This window comes from Micropterus dolomieu, linkage group LG10 (assembly GCF_021292245.1).
Source record: "Micropterus dolomieu isolate WLL.071019.BEF.003 ecotype Adirondacks linkage group LG10, ASM2129224v1, whole genome shotgun sequence".
Classification (NCBI taxonomy): domain Eukaryota; kingdom Metazoa; phylum Chordata; class Actinopteri; order Centrarchiformes; family Centrarchidae; genus Micropterus; species Micropterus dolomieu.
Genome location: NC_060159.1, coordinates 3,433,602 through 3,453,484, shown reverse-complemented (window position 1 = coordinate 3,453,484; position 19,883 = coordinate 3,433,602). Strand labels below are relative to the sequence as shown.

The window sequence follows — 19,883 nt, the reverse complement described above, 5'->3', positions numbered from 1 at the left end:
CCTGTTTCTACTGCTATGATGACAGGAAATGAGGGGGGAGAGAAAGGCAAGGACCGAACACTGTTCGTGGTCAGTGCCTTAGATTTTTTAAATAGGTTTGGTGTCTTCCGCATTGATGGCTCCTTCCCCAATTAGAAAATCAACCACAGCCAGAATCTAAGTGATGACAAGCATGCACGAGAAAGACACAGCGGTACAGGTGGTTGCAAGTCCACTCAGAGAAATAACAAAACAGCTTATTTCTTTGAGAAAAAAACTTCATAACCCCATGGTCCATTTTCTAGATTTCTTCTGGAGCTTTCAACCATATCTTGTGACCTTCATCAGTCAGTGGAGACCACGAGATATGGCTGAAAGCCCTGAAAGAATCCTGTAAATGTACCCACAGCATATTAAGTACTATTTCCAAGATCAAGGATGAACCTTTGAGTTCTGCATCACACTTCTTCCTTTCAGGCTGCTGCCGAGATAGCACACCTATTCCCCCAATGGAACCTTTTGCAAGCCCTGGTTTATCGTTTATGCCCGTTGTCGCCAAATTGCATCATACCTACATCATACCTGAATTTATGTCTATTCTATGTTCTATAGACAAATTAACAATCTCCACTTAATTTAGCATCAGCTTGAAAGCAAATGAAAATGTAATTTTCTTATATAATTGTAAATAAATTCAGGCGTCAAGGGGTTATTTCTTCAATCAACTGAATGACAAACATTAAGTTGACTACCACAGCTTCTGTGTTGGCTGAAATGATGTTGACAGGATCTGATTATCAGGATTGAAACACTTCAATGCTCAATACTAAAATAACACTCATTTCTAATAAACATGCTGTATAAACCTGTCATCTGTCTCTCTGCTGCAGGGATGTCTACGTTCTGTTTCAGTGGAACAGTGAGCACATATTTAGAGCTGACTCTGATCGTGACTATTTGCTTCATTTCGTCATTTTCTGGTGGGTTTGTTGCAAATTCCGCTGAGAGAATTTCCTCCATGACCTAATGCGGTCATAGAGTATGTGAATGTGTGTGAGTGGGAGCATTAGGTATGTGAATTTAACATTGTGTGTGCGTGGATGTGTGTGTGTGTGTTTGAGTGGGAAGCCCCACCTTGCCGAGCGGTGTATTCGTTGTCTTCGATGAGCCTGGCCAGGCCGAAGTCAGCGATCTTGCACACCAGGTTGTCTCCCACCAGGATGTTGGCGGATCGCAGGTCTCTGTGGATGTAGTTCATCCTCTCGATGTAGGCCATGCCTGCTGCCACCTGGAGCACAGCACAGTGACCACGGCTGCATCAACACTCACTGAAAAAAAATCATCTGGGCATTGTATCTGCCGAATACTGCTGTGATCTGCTTCAGGATACATGTGGAGAATAAGAATTCCATGATTAGATTTAAGTATTACTAGTTAACTTTTTGTGAATTGAAAAAATGTATAACTAAGGGCTGGCAGAGAAAACAACATGTCAAGCCAAAATTGTAGGCTTGATTAGGAAACAGTCTTCGTTAAGGCCTCCTGCAACCCCTTGAGCTTTAGAAATGCCAAAGGTTTAAGGTAGCTAACTCATATTTTGGCATGTTTTTCATTACACATGCAGACTTAATACATCTGTGCTATTATACATGCAGAAAACTGAAAATCTGGTTAAGGTATCCTGTTACATACAACTTATTACCTGCTAAAAACTTGGGTCAATATAATATAAGTTATGAAGAAATATGTGTTTTTATGTGCTGGTGTACTGAATAAAAAGCAGGCGATCTATTTATTAAATTAATCAATAGAACAGATAATGGCCTTGTCTGGAATTACCTGTACTATAACGGCTGACATGGTGAATTCGGCATTATGTACATTTCCACAGCACTGGTTCCGTCAGTGCTGTGCTTAGTTTGCTACTGTCAATAAAAAACTCAGCCCTGTCTGCATGTGTCTTGAATGAAATCCTTCCAGGAATGTTCCCTTCCAGGAAGGGATTACACCCGACGAGCTGCTGGAAGGCTTTAATGATGAATATCTAGACAGCAAGTGTTGGGTTTGATTGATGGTAACTTAACAGCAATCACAAAACAGAAAAATAAAGCAAAATCTAAATAATTAGGGAAAAAAAAAACCTTTCTGTTGAGTGAACATTGGTGAGTAGAGCTGAAATGAATATTAATCACTTAGTCATTTGACAAAAAATGAATTGGCAACAATTTTTACAAGCGTTTCAGTAATTTTTTTTAAGCTAGAGTGCGAAGCATTAGTTGGATTCATTTTCTCAAATGGGAGGTTTGATGTTTTCATTGTCATATATGATTGTGAACTGAATGTTTTCCAATTATTTACTATATTAAACAATAGAAAAACTGATCAGCAGATTAATCAGTTGTTAGTTGCAGCATAACATGACTCTAGTATAGCACTCAGCACTGACAGCATTCTATCAGTTCAACAACATACTGAATTTATCAAGACAACACGTGAACATGGAGGAATTGTTGAGTTTGCAAACAGTATTTACAGCAACTTAAAACTGGACCAAATTGGAAAACAGGGAGGCGTCTTAGTAAAAAATGATAAAATAAACCTGTTTCATATAAGGGCCTGATTCTCTTTGTATATGAAGTAGTAGAACCAAAGTGTCACCAAAGTCTGATATATTTTCTGTTTTCAGGAAACCAATGATGAGAAACAAGTTTACTATTGCTGTAACATTTATGTACCAGAAACAGACCAGTGACCTCAACACAGTAAGTATCAACATGAAGTTGTTTGATCCAGGTATACCTGTGCTGCCATGTCCACCAGGTTAGGCAGCTTCAAACCTCGTCCTTCTCCATCCTTCAAGAAGTCCAGCAGGCTTCCTACGACAGATAGAAACACATGTCCAGTTCAAGAACACATGCTGACACTAAAGCCATAAACTGTATGCCTTAGATCCATCAGCAAATCATTGCCCCTATTCTCTACAGGAACTGTTTATAATTACCAACCACAAGCAACAATCTGACAGCAGAATGTTTTGGAGACATGTGGTCTGTAATTTGCCTGTTCATGTCTACTTTATACCACCAAAGACAGTTATAGGATAAATACTGAATTGGGGGACTTGTTGATCGCCACAAATACTTTCACACTAGATCTGCTTTTTGAAAACATATTCCTCTCCAGCTTAATGGGCTGACCTACATGTGGCAGCCTCTGCGCGCACATCCAAGTTTCGGTTCTTTCTTGTGGGGTTTTTAAATTCCACTGTTGAAGGCCTTAATCATCTTCAGTCACTTTGAAACAAAGGGCTTACGATACCAGAACAGTTACTATTATTTATAATTGGAATGGAACAAAAACACTTTTGCAAAGCCTGCCTGCATGCTTATGCACAGTGCCATATGCTTAAATACACACTAGCACATAAACAGCCACATATACAGAGTACGGTGCTTTAGATTTGTACATTGCACCGTGCTACTGGAGACATTTTTGCTATTGTGGCAACTTATGTAAAACAAAGGAAAGGGTTGAAAACTAATCCTATACATATTTTGTCCCACAAGCAGCAGGGCTGTCCATGGACCACAGTAATGCTGTGTATTTTGACTACATTTACTGCGGGTATTCATGGTCCCCTGAGGATAATTCCAAATTATCTCAGAAATCATTGTTCTTGTACCAACATCAGGCCAACATTTCCACAGCCACTAACATGAACATCTAATGTACATATTGCCATGTTTGTAAAATTTACTGAGCATAACCATGTTTCAGACAGGATGGACCCTTTCCAGGAAGGATACCTAAATCCCGCATATTTTAACAAATTATCTTTCCTCTACCATAGCTTGATTACAAAGATTGCAGTAATCTTCTATTCTGGTGGTTCCCAAAGTGAGTGGGGTGTCTTGAGGACAGGGTGCCAAAGGTGCCACAAGATTTGCCACATCATTGTTGTTGTGATCTGTGATTTCAGCGTCTACTAGCATGACCACTCAGAGAAATTATTGCACCTTCTTAGAACATATCACAACATTCAAATCTGTTTTAAACATTTTAAAACAGAAGAAAAAAAAAGCAATAAATATAAGAGTCATTGTGTTAAAAACTTTGTTTAATATACAGTTATTCTATAGCTAATGACAGGACAACTCGGGGTTGCTGGTTGTCATAGTAAGACAACAGGCTTTCTAGTTTTTCAGGAGCTCAGCAGTCAAAAACACAGAGACCATCACAGCAAAAAAAAAAACAAACAAACAAAGCTCAGAGAAATGCTGATACATCTCAGCCCTCAGCTGCTTGGAGCCAGAGTTTAGGCAGTAGTGATCGGGGCTAAAATAACTTTTTAAATTGACATTTTTATGACTTTCTACAATTCTGTTTTCTGTTCTGATAAAATAGAAGGATTTAATTTAATTTAACTGAATTCATGAAACTCAACAAAATTTCCAAAACTCACTGGGACTGAATGCTTTTCCAAAGAACTGCGTCCATGCATGCAAATAAGCTGTATATATGTACGTGTTTATCTACCTTTGCCCATGTACTCTGTGACGATGTAAATGGGCTCCTCTGACACCACAGCGTAGAGCTGCACCAGCTTGTCATGGCGGAGTTTCTTCATAATCTGAGCCTCCTCCAGGAAGGACTCGGGGGACATGGTGCCAGGCTTCAGAGTCTTCACTGCCACCTTAGTGGTGCCGTTCCACGTTCCTGGCACACGCACACACATGCTGGCATCAATACGGGGGAACATCGATTCATATGAAAATCACGTCATTTCAAAGTCAGACTTGACAACCCTGCTGTCTACCGTCAAGAGATGATTGGCGGCTGAGGGCTGACTGTAGTCAAAAACAGGGGAAAAGTCTTGCTTTGAAATGACAATGAGGTAAACATGCAACACAGAATGAGATCAGGAGACAGTATGAGAATCAGCTCGTCTGTAATTCTCATACACAGAGGTTGTGCTGAAGGATAATTAATGGGTATGAGATTTAAAGTGGACCTTGATTTAAAATGGCTTTTATAAGCCAGGAGGGGGATCTGGCAGGGCTTTGAGAGCCACAATACGCCAGCACGGCAGCAGATAATCCTTTGTAGGATGATTAACAAGCCAGTAAGCTCCTCAATGGGTGTATGCCAGCAGTTACTGTCACACAGCATGGCTATGCCACCAATGTGCACTGCATCTACACATATGATATGGATCACGGTTATCACTCCAATAAAGTAGTACTCCATTTATCTCATTCTGTGACAGTAATGGATGCAGAGATATTAGTAGTGACCCGAAGGGAAGACAGAGCCCATCAACAACATTTGGTGTGTGTGTTTGGTTTTCATTTAAGAGTAAGCTCATAAATCAGAGTAGGCTTCTTCAGTGATGCCACTTTGCAGACATTTTGGGAGTCGGGACTGAGCAGGTGATGGTCACCTGCTGGGTTGTGAAGTATTAGGATCCCAGAGTCTGGGTGTCACCCTATCCTCAGTATCTATCCAGCTGAAATATGATAAGAACACAAACCCTCATGTTCTGCAGTATGGAAGTCCAAAATGGCCAACACTAAGCATTAGGAAAAAAGTAATCATATGAATGAAGAGAGTTAAACATGTATATAAAAATGAGAAAAAGGAATTGTGAAATACATTAAATTCTTACATCAACATCAACTTTTGCATTAAAAATAGATTCATATTGGACTTCAATCAGCGCACGCCTGTTACCTAGAGCAACAATGCCAATGCCAAGTAATTAGGAAACAACCAACTAGATGCTGCTGCATAACTCCCTCTCTTACGATTTAGCTTAACAAGGCTGCAGATGCGAACTAGCTAGACAGCTAGGCCTAGCAGCCTAATCACTTAAGCAGTTTTTTGATTTTAGACGTGTTCCTTAGAGAAAACTTTCTTTGGTTGGTTGGGTTTATATACACTGTTTGCTTCTACATTTTATTCCATTATAGTCATTCATTCACAATGTCATTAATATTTATTTAATACTGACCATTTTGGAGTGTCATACTGCGGAGCGCACTCAATAAATTACTGGAAGAAAGTAGAAATTTGTATTTATAAATAGGAACTGACTTTCAAAGTGTTTTTGTGCGCACAAAAATCCTGCAGGAATGCTGGAGAGGGTGAAGATTGTATTTGCTTTTATCTCCAATTAGTAAACAAAACTGCAATGTGTTTCTTGGCACATTTAGGAGTGCAAAATCTTCCCATTTATCTCAAGAGTGGCCCAAGGTAAAAACTTAGCAGGGTCCTTTTTTGGTAGGATTTCCTTACCGTAAAACACATCAGCAAAACATCCAGTCCCCAGCTTTACTTCCAACTCAAGTGCGTCTCTGCTGATCTCCCAGGCATCATGACTCAAGCCCACAGTGTCAGGGATGTAGTTCACACACTCGCCCGTTAAATTAAAGCACAAACCATCCGCACTCTCTACAGGGGGAGGGAAGGGAATGCATACAGGGTTAACTACCAGGGAGAGGAACATGCAGTGAGGGACATGGAAGGGAGCCATCTTTAGACTGTGAGAACAGAGTCTCCTGACACACTGGATGTTTTTCCAGATGATTTTGGGAGGGTGGGGTCAAACTCTAATCATTTTCCTGGCAAAAGCCCCAAACTGAGAATTATTAAAATCTCCTGCCCCATTTTCTCATTTGATCCCCTCTCCTTCCAGGCCAGATTATTTGCTTGTCTTTTTGGAGTGAGTCTCTGCTAGCTCAGTGTGGCCCCTTCCGTGCAACCTCTTCTTCCGGAGGCGACTGGATCCGTACCCATCCAGACCTCCCCAAACTGCCCATTCCCAAGACGCTTGATGAGCTGCAGCGACTCCCGTGGGATCTCCCACACGTCTTTGGTTTTGACAGACAGGTCGGCGAGGCGGGGCATCCCTTTGTGGCAGGGAACCACCAAGCGACAGCAGAGCCCAGCGGCTCGATCTGCACACGCCGCATAGCAATGCACAAATAAGAGCATAAAGAGGTGTACAGAGAGTTAGTAGAGCAATGTGCAGGAGAGGGGAATCCTCAAAGCAATATGACAACTAAAAACAAGGACAATGCAGAGCAGAGTAAACATGATTGTCATTTTGGTTGTCAGAAGTTGGCACTGTTGAGTTTTGGCAAGAAATGACGTTACGTTACAGTCCATTACTAAAACATATTACTTATTATTTTCACTGTTCCTTCATTAATACAGATATAAACTGAATCTACTGAAATGTTCTCTTTGAATTTGATCTGTATATTATGATTTGCTATGTGATCATTTTGGTTGCTGTCTAGCATCTTGTAAGTCCAAACAGGCTGGGACTCCAGCTGCTTCCATTTCGATCCTCTCTATTGGCTGTGTGTGGTTGTCACTTCAGCAGATGACACCATGTCATCTGTGTCATGAAATCAAACATCTCTTGCTTTTACTCTGGAGGAAGCTCTCATGTTTGCCTGAATTGATTAAACCAAGGGATTAGGGCAGAGTTTCCGTTGGTACCATGCTGATATCTAGAGAGGATACCCCCCCCCCCCAATACTGCAGGCACAAAGTGACCCCCCTTCCTCCCCGCTGGCAGAGATAAGGAAATCCGTTGTTTGCACAGGGCAGTAAAGACAAGATAAAGACCCGCGTCCCACGCGTGGGAGTGTTCTACCTGCAACTCGGCCATCAAAACCCATCTGGGCTGTCTGCCTGCTGCCTCAGCTGCTCCACCCAGACATCAATACAGCTCTATGTTCCTTCTGCTGACTGTCATAAAGCCTGTCAATATGTGGACCACATTCACACACCGAACAACAAAACAGTCAGTGTTTCCTAGGAAGGCGTGGTAGCTTCAAATGATCTATTTTGTGCCTTGATCAGATTTAATAAGTTAAATCCATTATTCCCTGATAATTTATTTTAAAAGGAACCATATGTCAGCATTTGATCTTTGTGTTGCTGCTGCAGCCAGAGCAATTCATCCAACTTGTTCCAACATTCAGTTAGTGATTTCCTCATAAAAAACATTGTAGGTCGCCCTGGTAGCTCAGTTGGTAGAGCGCGTACCATGTATCAAGGCTGAGTCCTTGCTGCGGCCGCCCGGGTTCCAATCCGGCCCAGGCCCCTTGCTGCATCCCATCTCTCTCTCCCTGCCTTTTCTCTCTCTCTCTACTCTATCAAATAAACCCAGAACAGTTGTTTTTTATGAGTGAATCAAAGTCACTACGCTAATTTATGAGATGCTTCTTTCATCAATAACCAAACCTAAGCAGTTTCCATTTATAACTTTGCCAAGTGGTAGTTTAAAAGAGGTCCTGATCTTACCCTGGGATAATGACTGCACCGCTTTTAGCTAGGACTGTCTCGTGTTCCTACAAACAAAAACTTCAGCAATCACAATCTTTCAAAATGCTATAATCACATATATTTACAGTAGCTTTAAAGATTGACTACGGTATGCAACTTTTGCCCTTTCATTCTCTTTAATTACAATGGGCTTGCGCATGTGCGACAAAATCAGTTTATTTTGCAATTGACCTATCTCACGATGTTAATGAAAGTGAAAAACAATCTGTGTATCCGCCCCGTGATTTGGATCCAGTCTAAATGTAATGGCTGCATCCTTGGCACATGCTTTACCCTTCCTCCAAGTTTCATATAAATCAGGCCAGTAGTCTTTCAATATTGCTGCTGACAGACAAACAAACAAACAAACAAACGGCACAGAAAACACAAAATTTACTAACTGATGGGATGGTGAGTCAACTTTTTGGATTTAATTACAATTTAACTTAGTATGATATATGAATATTAAAGAACACTATCGATCCATTGTTTGCTAACATTAGCTAGCATTAGCTCCTGGTCATACTAGCCCAAGTGGTTGTAGCAGCAAAACCCCTGAGTGTGTTGAATTTAGCAAGGCTGGTTTATTGCTTATGAATTACTTATGAAATACCTTTTTATTCGTAAATGGAAGAATTGGCTATTTTTTCTTTCAAACAGTCTGGTTTTAAATGTGATGTCGGAAGCCTAGTTGATTCTCAAGCCCATGTGTTGTTCCTTTCTCATTCATTCATTTGCATCTGGAGAATAGCTACATTATATGATGCCACACATGCTCTTTAAAAGACACAGAATATAGAGGAAAGCATAAAGCAATAAAAATACAGGCCTTGAAAAGAGTCAAGGTTATTTGCAAAGACGTGTTGTCGGCTCCACACGTCATCTAGAGGGACGATAAAATGTAGAGTGACTAATGAATGGTTAATGTGCCATGACACAAATACATACAGAAAATCCATGGTGTTGATTTTGGGGCTTAAACATTGATGTGTCAATGTGCCAATTAGAGCATGACAGGAAAAATATCCTCTTTTCAGTGAGAGGGAGACAGAGGTTGAGAGTGATACAACAGAACAAATGTAAGACTGAGAACACGGACTCCGAGAAATAGAGTAAGAGAAGCAAATGAGATCAAACTTGAGGAAGAGATGGGGAGAAAAAAAACACAGACCGCATGAGTACAACTAAGGACAATAATCTCTCATCCTGCAAATGTGATTATGAAATATGTCAGCGGCACAGATGCAGCGGTCATCTCCTGACAGCACTCACAGCCAGGAGGAACAAGCTCAACACAAACATCTGGATGAGCTCACAGTGACAGAGTCAGACATTATGCTTATTGTTCACTGCTCAATAGTATAGGATTAAAAATGAATGTGAATCTAAATAAATACATAAAGATGCATGTAAGGCAGCAAATGAAATTAATTTGACATAGAGTGGCTTTCCATCTCTTTCTGTATGTGCGTCATGGTAAGTAGCACCTTTTATTCCTGTATGTGAAAATGTGCTGGCAGACCAGATGCAATTATGGTGTAACAGTGTCTGCTTAATGCATTTTGGATCAATCAAGGAAATGGACATTGGACAGAAGAAAAGACTCTGACGTTGCTATTTGGGCTTGTGCAAATGGGGCCACAGTGTCAACGCTCTGTCTCCATCATGACAAATCTCCTTATGACAACATCTGTTTCCCTTTTTAATGGAGAGTGGGCAATGCAATCCTTCATATATTTTTATTCTGGGCCACATTGCAGCCAGACTACCAAGGGACAGCATTGGTGGACTTCATATACGTATCATATTCTTTCAGAGCTGTAGGTTTTAAGCCGCACCAGGCAATAACTTGCTGCAAATCACATAGATCAAATATTTTGAGTTGGCTTTGCATCAGTGATGCAGCTTATCAAACCAAATTCCAGAGATCAGCTGTGGTCAAAAGCTTAAGAAAACCCCCAACATCCTGCAAACACTTAACAGACATGATGCCGCCTAATTTCTGGGTAATGAAGTCTTTCAAACATTCAAGGCTGCTCAAGTGTATAAAAGTCTTGCTTATATTTACATGTCCTTTTATGTCTATATTTGCTGCTGTTTTCCTCTTTCCTCTTGCTTCTGTCCAGAACACATCCTAAAATGAACCACAATATATTACGTGTGGGGGAAAAATCGATACATCAAGTATCGATATTTTATTATATAAATTGTATTAGTATTTTGGTACTATAATAATAAAATCAGTTGCTTTTTCAGTTCACTAGAAAAAGAGTTTTCCTTTGGGTACACAATTTGAAGTTGGAAAAAAAGGTTATAAATTGCAATATATCGCAATATTTTAAAAATCGCCATAATATCATGACCTAAGTATCGTGATAATATCGTACCATGGGGCCTCTGGTGTTTCCCACCCCTACAATATATCCTAAAAATAATGAGGATACGTCCTTAAGAAAACTATAAAACATAAAACTGGAAGATGAACTAGTTTTAAACTAACCAAAATATATCCTAAAATTAATCTGAATATGTTTCATTCTAAAATGGCCAGAATATGTTTCACATTTAACCAAAATACATGGAAAACAGTATAAAATAACCAGACTACAACCTAAAACTAACCAAACTGTGTTCTAAAAAGAACCAGATTACATTCTAAAATCAACCAGACCGTAAAATGGACCTTTACAAACAAAAACAGTAGTATTATATTACGTAATATTATTTAGTCTGCCGCCTAAAATCAACATCCTGAAGTGTCACCTAGATACAAAAACAGTCTAAAGCTTAGTATTTATACCTGAGTAGTGCTGAACCAGCTGCTGCAGCGTTTCAAACTGAGCCCTGGTGGTGATGTAGTAGCCGCCGCTGTCCAGCTTGCGAATCTTATAATGCTTGACATGGTCTCCTTTCACATCGTCCCAGTCCCGTATGGACAAGGAGAAAGCACCTGGGGGACAGATCAGAGGGTGAATCACTGAACATCAACAACTTGATCGAAGAATAATTCAACAAGCATTCAGCTCTCACTTTAAATGCTTGACACTTGAAAACCTGCTGCCAAACTATTTGGTTCTCAAAATGTACTCCAAAGTTGTAGCTAACACACTGCTGGAGTTCACAAAACGCCACGCGGGAAATATCAGGACTCTGCCACAGGTTCTACATTTAATTACACTCTCAGGCTGATGTGAGTGGTTTTTCTTAGTTGACAGTGTGAGTGTGTGGTTATACCCTTTGTGGTTTCACTCTCCCGGATGAGATAGGTTCCTCGAGGGTTGCCAGTGGACAGCAGCTGCCTCTCTGCATCCTTACGGCCCAGTTTACCAAAGTACCAGCTGTAGCAGAAGAAAACAAGTTAATTAGAACAGCAGAAGACCTTGATTTAGAGCTTTGTTGGCTAGCTTGCCACGCAAGTTTCAAGTAACACTATGCTGATGCTGCTGCTGCTTGGACTAGTCAGTAATATTGCTATGTCTTGTGTTGTTGCACTTGCTTGATGTTTGGCTGTGTAAGCAAAGTTTTCATCTTGCTGGTTTCTGATTGTAATGTAATCATAACAAATGCACACGTACAGCTGTCCTTATTTATCTTCCATAATGTTGCTTTAAGACTTAATGATGTGCATGAACTTTATTTATTAAAAACACAGCTTGTGATCAACACATTCCAAAGAAAGCTGCTCAGCTCTGTACAGATGCTGCAAAGGTTTTTCCTGCTCCTAACTGGTCCCCATAACACATTAGTGTTTTCCCCTGACTGAGCCAGGCTGACTGTCCGTACAAAAATAACATACTTATAGTTCAGTCTGTGACAATCCCACCAGTCAAGTTGTCTAAGTTTTACAGCTGTTTGTTTTATAATCAATATATAGTATATGTGAAAACATTTTTATTGATCCCAGGATGTTACCTGAAGGTCCAACATTAGCCAGAAAATGGAGTCTGGATATTGTTGGCGCCCGGAAGATAAATCTTAATATTGACCTCCTGACTTTTGCTCTAGTGATCTAGTGATAAGGCCAAAATTTACACTTGGCAAGAAATACATGTATGCACAAAAAAACATAGACATGATAAAATGTATTGGGTAGACTGCTGTGACCTTTACTGAGCACATTCATACTTCCTAAATGATTAACCACTTTCATCCTGGACACTGATTTTCCTCTTTAGCTCCATGACGATGACTAGCAAAATTATCAGTAGGTTGTTCATTTGGTCCAAAACTAGGGCCTGCTAGTGGGGCTTTACACTTTTAGCTTTGATGTAAATGAATCAGGTCTTTTGGTTTGTATATTAGCACTTTAACACTAACCCGGCTGCTTGTCTGGCGTATGGACTGTGACTAGTTCAAGTCCTGCTGCCTTCGTCCCTGCAGATCTGTGTGTATGGACAGGACTCCCTTGTAAAAGAGACTCTGTCTCAATAGGACTTTCCTTAAATAAAATAAAGCTTATATATGTATGTGATTGTTTAGTCACAGTATGAAAACCTGAAAAAAACAACAACTTTATTTCTATTTTTTATTCCTAGCAGGGGCAGTAGAAACCTCCAATTACGATTACTTGTTTACCAACATGTTTCTCATTAAACTGCAATCATATACAATAGTCAACATTGAGATAGAGGTAAAAGTTTAACTTGTTTTTATTACATCTTTTGAAACCTAATTTCAAAGTGGTTTTCACATGCACTGAAACTACAGTGAGAGAAGGAAAAAAGGCAGAGGAGCTGTGAGCAGTTTGACACCAAAGTGCATATTTCACAGAGGTACTTCTGTGTTGCACCCACTCCTCCTCTCTTTTTTTAATCCCAGCATGCTCCAGTGGGCTCATAATAAGATTCTACCTCACAGTGAACTGAATGAATCTTTATTCAGAAACTTTAATCTGACTGAACCGTCTATGCGGGGGAAGGTGGTTCAGGTCTGTGGAAGCACTTGATGCTACACACACAGACAAAACTACACGCATGATGAGGAAGATTAAAATAATTTTCCTTCTATTGATCATATGTCAGAGTGAAACTTAATGATTAAGGAGGAAATACATTTCCCTGCTAAACTCTATTAACTGTTAAATTGAAAAAATCCCCAACTTGGATATATTTACCTCTCACTCACGGTGCGGCTGGCATTTCAAATTCAAAATCCTTTTATTTATCTACAGTGTCATAAACAAGTCATTTTTCCACCATGCAGGGAAAGTAAGAACTGTGATGATATTAGACAACTTTTTCTCCTGAATTTCTTTCCTCGGAAGGTTACGTCTGCACATGTGCGGCCTCGCGTCCACTAAGCTCAAGCTACTTCAGAGCACATTCTAGATGAAAGTCACTAGTCCTGGACCAGCGTACTGTGGGTCTCTGAGGAGCATTCACACAAACACACACAAACACACACACACAGACTACATACTCCTCAGCCTGGATGGAGTCCACTGGAGCCACGTAATTACTGGGAATGTAGCCACTGCCACCAGTGGTGAGCGAGCGAGCATCCCACCAGTCCCCTTCACTGAAAGCGAGAGAGAGAGAGAAAGGGGAAAGAGGAGAAACAGAAGAAGCACATTAATACACATTATTTCATATGAGCTGACATCCTCTGTACCACTGAACACATCAAAGTAGATTGATTGAGAAGATTGATCTCGCGTCTGCGTGGTTAATGCAGAGCTGCCGTCAGGATGTGGTTAGCCTAGCTTAGCATAAAGACTGGAAGCAGGGGGAAACAGCTAGCACGGTTGAAGTGAAAAAAAAAAAAGAAAGCGCTCATCTTTCTGGGTGTGTGTGTGTGTGTGTGGGGGGGGGGTCGCATTCTGTAACTGCTGCTTAGTTAATAACAGCTTGGCGCATTGCTGTTGTTCACGTTTAGCTCCAACATCCCCTCTCTGTAACATTAACAGGTATTATTTTTATATTTCTATTACTATATGTTTTAAATAAACAAGGTAAATGTGCGCATTAATCTGAGGTGTAGACAGACATTTTGTTTTTCACTTAGGACAAGCCCAAGCTAGCTGTTTCAATGTAGCTTAGCTATTTTCCTACATTCTTGGTACCGTTCTTTCAGCTTCTGCGCTTAATTGCTGATGTGACGTTAGTGACACATGAACTGAAGTTTAGCAGCTTTTAAAAAGGGTGTCTGCTAAATGTCTAGAAAGTGGAAAAAGGGCAGAGGAAGAGAAGCTCTTTAAAGGCCTCTTAGCCTGGACACCCACACAGCCATTACTGTCTTTCTCTGAAGTGCATCTCTTCCTCCCTAACCGCCCGCTCTCTTTGGGCCCATCCATCCGTCACTGCATCCCTTAAACTCTTTCATCTGTCTTTCATCTATTCATCTAATAAAAAAATCCATCACACCTCCCCCGTCCTCATATCTTATCATTTTAAAAGCGGAGATTCCGTTTATTTGGCCACATTCATAGAGGTACTTGGACTGTCTGAGTTTGATCACAAACATTAGCATGAGAAAGTGAACTTTCACAACTTTGAAATGAATGGGAATTCACTCATTATCTGCTACAATATTAATATTAGACTTTTTTTTTAAAGGAAAGGGTAAAGTAATGTAGCACTTTGAGTCCACTAAATTTAGTGGCTTTTTGTGAAGTCCTATATGAAGTGACTATACAGTATGAAGTGACTGACAATCTGTCCAGCTTAGAGGAGAAATCAATCATAAAACACTCAGACTGAAATGTTATTTGGTGTTTATTTTGCTCCTTGCAAATAAGTCAAAACCAATATAAAGTGTCTCAGTAAAGTGCTTCTGGCCTCCTCCGTAGAGCAACGCGCTCCCCTTCCCTGTTTTACTAGTTATTGTTATAAATATTACATATAATAATACACATTTCAAAATGTCTGTATTTCACAATTTCCTTGATAATTAAGAAAGTAGACTTATAGCATCATTTGTTCCATTATAAGCGAATCGCAAATTGCAATATGATTTTTTTCTCCAAATCGTGCAGCCCTAGTTTATATCCTTCATTTTTTCACTTTCAGTCAAATGTCAAAGTAACATATTCTTGGTTTTGATCTTTTCTTGAGATTTGTTTCAGATATCAAATAGCATCCTTTAAACAAAGTAGAAGTGGATTATTCTATTTTGTTAGTAAGATCCATTTATGTTTTTATCAAACTCCTACAGACACTCTCCCCTCATTTCTCTGTATTTAAATTCCTCTCTTCTACTCACCTTCTCTCTTCATTCCTGTCTTTACTCACTTCAGTATCTGGCTGCCTTAAGAGACAGCTAACAGAAGTGGTTCACCATCATTACCGATGCTTTCACATGAATGCGCAGTCACACATGAACATTTTTCCCCACATCTCGGTGCTTTGACAATGTCTCTCTGACACACTGTACCACCCGGTGCTTGTTTCTATCACATCCCTCATACACCAGGAGGGAATGTCGGTGTTGGTGTGTTTGTGTGTGTGAAACGGATGCTAAATACAGTGAAAGAGACAGAGAGAGAAAGGAGTGGAGGAAGGGAGAGGAGAGGCGTTTTTGGTCCTTCATTTATGCTGAATAAAGCCATGATGGGGGATCGCCTGGGGACAACATCCCAGGCAGAAACAGGCCCGCTTGCCTTTGTTCATGGAGAATCCCCCAGGAGGGAGGGGATGGCGATGGAGTCTCAACAATCTGCCTTCTGAGAGAGAAAAGTACGCAGGAACGGGAGGATGTGTTTGTGCGGTGTAAGATGTGTTGGTATGTGTGTTTGGAGAGATATAAACAAACGTCAGTCTGTCCCGCTGCCTCTTTTGTCTCCAGAAACAAACCCTTAAACCAACTCTGCTCTGCCGCAAAAAGACAGAAAACAACAACAAGAGTAAACAAAGAACCTCCCTCCTGTCTCCAAATGGATTTAAATCCTCTCTCCCCATGGGGACTGCTGATGACAGAATAATTAAACACAGAACTGTGTTGAGTGAGAGGAGTCATACGTACAGGCAGCCATTTACAACACAACATAAATCAGAACTGTACTAATTTAATTAACTTGTGGTGTAGACTTGTAAAATTCTGTAAAAACTGGAGCTATTTCCTGATTATGTCTGCTGGAGCTTCACAATAAGACACTCACAGGGGGTTATAAAAAGCCTGAGCTGAATGCAGTGCCTTATAAACATTCAGGGATTGAATCCCGTTTCCTGGAGGATGAACAAAAAGGGACAACAGTGCCTTCTGTCAGCTGAGACAGTGGTGCTGGGATCTCTGGCTGTTTCACGTGAGCCCTGCCTGGTGGGGCATCTGTCAGTCACTTCCCGCCAACTCTGACGGGCTGAAGCAGATGAGGATTTTAAGCTTTTACCACCTCTTTCCAGCAGGGGTCAGTGTGGCTGGATGGAAGAAGCCCAGTCCATATTAGAGACACGTTGAAGCAGTGAGGCGTGGGTGGATGGAGGGAGATGGAGAGGAGAGGAGAGAGGAAGGAAGGAAGGAAGGGAGAAGTCGTGAAGATGCAGCTATGTCTGGCCCCTGCTGAAGAGGAGGAGGAGGAGGAGGAGGAGGAGGAGGAGGAGGAGGTAGTGTAGGCTGTAATGATGGTGTCTTCCTGATCTGGCTGAGGCTCAGCAGGGACAAGGTGTGTGGTGGAATGTTCAAGACGCCGCCTGGGACAGGATGCTATACGGGTGTGGTGAGGAGGAAGACTAACTTTGCTAGGCCAAAGACTGAGGATATAAGGTAGCCATGTACAGTGGAGCTGGCGTATACAGCATCCACATTTTATATTTGAGACACTATGCTTGTGTGAAAGCTCAGTTTGCGCTTGTTTAGAGGAGTCCACTAATACAAACACAAGTGCTGCGTTAATATTATTCTGACTAAAATTAGAACTACATGTATTAGGGTCAAAGACGAGACGTGTCCATTTTCTGTCCTGGGGTATTTGTGTTTTGTAAACCCTTTTTTTGCCCTGGATATCACCTCTCAGGTTGCCCTACAGAACCAGGTCTGTAGTCTGGATTTTAATTTCCTAATCATTTCCTACGTTGATATAAACAGCATTCCCATAGTTTCACTCGATAAACTGACTTCATTGTGAAACTAAACTGAGGCCTTACACTTAGTTATCAATAATTCATGGTAATAATAGGGCTGCCAATACTGTGTCAGTCCACTGGCTGTGTGTTTACCTATTTGCGCATAAATCAGAGATCTGGCAGTGTAGTGGCGGCTACATGCAGGCAGTCTGCTTCATTATGAAACAACCTGCCGCCCCTCTGCAGTGCTGTACATGCACTGAGCTGCCTACTAACAAAGAAAACTAAAGGAGAATAGGGTCAGAGCACAGACCCAGCAGTCCCCCGGCCTCCTCAAATGTCACTGCACCAGCGCAGAAGCCCAAACCGAGAGGCAGCTGAGGGTCACTCCAGCAGTGTGGACAGAAAGAAAATGAAAAGCATTCACTCGCTAGCTGAGGCTGGGAAGAGTTGGCAGGTGATTGTGCCGCTCCTCCCATCCACACACACACACACACACACACACACACACACACACACACACGAAAGACTAGCCAGCATCACTGTATGTATAACAGGGAACTTCCTGTCTAAGCTCAGAGGGAATTCTTAAAGCAACGCCACGCTGCTGACCTGCAGACCCTGCTCCACCCTGTGTAAACTTATAGTGTGTGTTTTAATGCTGATTGTTATATTGCATGTTCAAGCCACCCCTTCTAACTCATTTGAAATGCTTTGCACCCTCTAATATTGTGAATATATAAATATAAAGTTGCTTCTTAACAGTTATCATTGGATCTAAGCTGTTTTATCATCATAACAGGAAGTGTAACATATCATAATGTTACACTTCCACAAACTAAAGTAAAGCAGGCTTATTTTGTGCTGTAGCTTGTTCCAGATGATGGAACCAAAACCCTTCTTTCCCCTGTACAAGCTGCCACTTTCACCTCAGCTGAAAAGCTACGCCCTGTCTGCTCCACTCCCAGCAGCACCATGCCCTTTCAGACCATTCCTCCCAAGTGCAGGCAGGCTGATAAGCAGCTGTAGTGACTTACGTGCTGTTGATAATCTGGAACCTTTCTCCTTTCCTGAAGCTGAGGTCGTCTTCTGTCCGTGCCTCATAGTCATAAAGTGCCACAAAGAGGGTGACTCCTGCAGGGGGGATAAAAACACAGAGTCAGCACTCGGAAGATTAGCGAGAGAAAATGAAGCTCAGATTCATGTTTATCTGATGACACACTGGCAGCAGCAGCACACTCAGTCATGTTGAATTTAATGAGGAAACTGAATGAAAGCAAGCCACTCAGGAAGCAAAGGATATTTCAAAGGTGTTACCCAATAATGAAACATTAGTATTGCATATTTTAACTGGTAATGTTTATATTTCTATTATTAATTATTATTATTAGCATTAAATTGCAATGTTGGTCCTGCTTGTTCCACTAATTTAAAGACTGAAATATCTAACTGCTGGATGGATTGTAATTCAAATCTGGTACAGATACTGCTGGTTCCCATAGAATGAATGCTAATGACTTTGTTGTTCCATGGACTCTAGTGCCACCGTCAGTTGAAGTTTGAATGAAATGTCTCGACAACTATTGTAGATAATTTTGTTTCTCCTTTAATACCCAGATTAATTTTGCCAGTCCAGTGAGTAGACCAGCGACCAACCATTTTTGCACATTTCTGAAATAATTTGAATGTCATCCCCGAGCTCTATTTTTTCATCCTTCACAGAGCTACCACCATGAATGCCTTTAAAGGGTGCCCATTTGCACAACTGACTGCTTCAAGCCTACATAGACTTGTAGAGAATTCACAGAGACCAGGGGGGCAGTGAGATGCAACCATGGGGTGGCTAATACAGCAGGCTTTTTGCCAGGCCTTCGCGTATGATCATTCATTACATCTGTAAACCCCTTGCGATGTGGGCAGACAACAAACTACTTAGTTTCAAGCATGCTAAACCCCTCCATTTTGAAGTACTGTTAACATTTGCTCTCTGTAATTCTTTGCCACTACATCTTTCCTGTGGTAGAATTGGCTTTGTAATGGCAGAGTAACCTTTGCAGAGTCTACATTCTTTTCACAAAGTACCTGATCTCCCTTTACTAATCCTACTAATTTTGCAATCATCACAGGGGTAAAAGAATAGCAGCTGTCGTTTTAATAAATCTCAGTAGCATTTATCTGACAGGAATATTTTCTCACCCATACACTCATGTTTATTGCTTCCTTGTGGCAAACGCACTGAAGGAATTTAGGCTCAATGTAGGACGTGTTAACAGCGTGTTAATCGCAGCAGGAGCTAAACAATTCAAATGAAGTTGTGAGGTGGAGAAAAACCGTTGAACTACCCTGTTAGGTGTGGTGGGTAAAACATAAATATAACAAAACAGTCCATGGTGACAAAAAAGAAAAACCATAGTGAAGAAATTAACCCAGAGGTGTGAGATACTGGGGGCCTAAATAAACGTTAAATTAAAATTATGCTTACTTTCAACTGGGGTGACAGGGTTATCCAGTATTTCGAGAACTCCAATTGTAATTGAATTCACTGTCTAAGCACTATCAGTGAATAAGACG

The 19,883-nt window shown here is 40.9% G+C and overlaps 1 protein-coding gene across 7 annotated transcripts in view; it reads right to left on the bottom strand.

Annotated features, from left to right (window-relative positions):
• fynb (FYN proto-oncogene, Src family tyrosine kinase b) overlaps positions 1–19,883 on the bottom strand; it is a 79,197-nt gene that overhangs the window by 7,051 nt on the left and 52,263 nt on the right. For 5 of the 7 annotated variants that reach the window (XM_046060154.1, XM_046060153.1, XM_046060156.1 and 2 more), the window contains 9 exons: positions 18,350–18,446; positions 13,735–13,833; positions 11,551–11,654; positions 11,117–11,266; positions 6,771–6,935; positions 6,274–6,429; positions 4,516–4,695; positions 2,779–2,855; positions 1,114–1,267 (listed from right to left, as the gene is read on the bottom strand). In XM_046060154.1, coding sequence (XP_045916110.1) covers positions 1,114–1,267; positions 2,779–2,855; positions 4,516–4,695; positions 6,274–6,429; positions 6,771–6,935; positions 11,117–11,266; positions 11,551–11,654; positions 13,735–13,833; positions 18,350–18,446 — 1,182 coding nt within the window. The remainder of the gene's footprint in view (positions 1–1,113; positions 1,268–2,778; positions 2,856–4,515; positions 4,696–6,273; positions 6,430–6,770; positions 6,936–11,116; positions 11,267–11,550; positions 11,655–13,734; positions 13,834–18,349; positions 18,447–19,883) is intronic. The other 2 variants (XM_046060158.1, XM_046060159.1) reach the window with 2 other exon arrangements.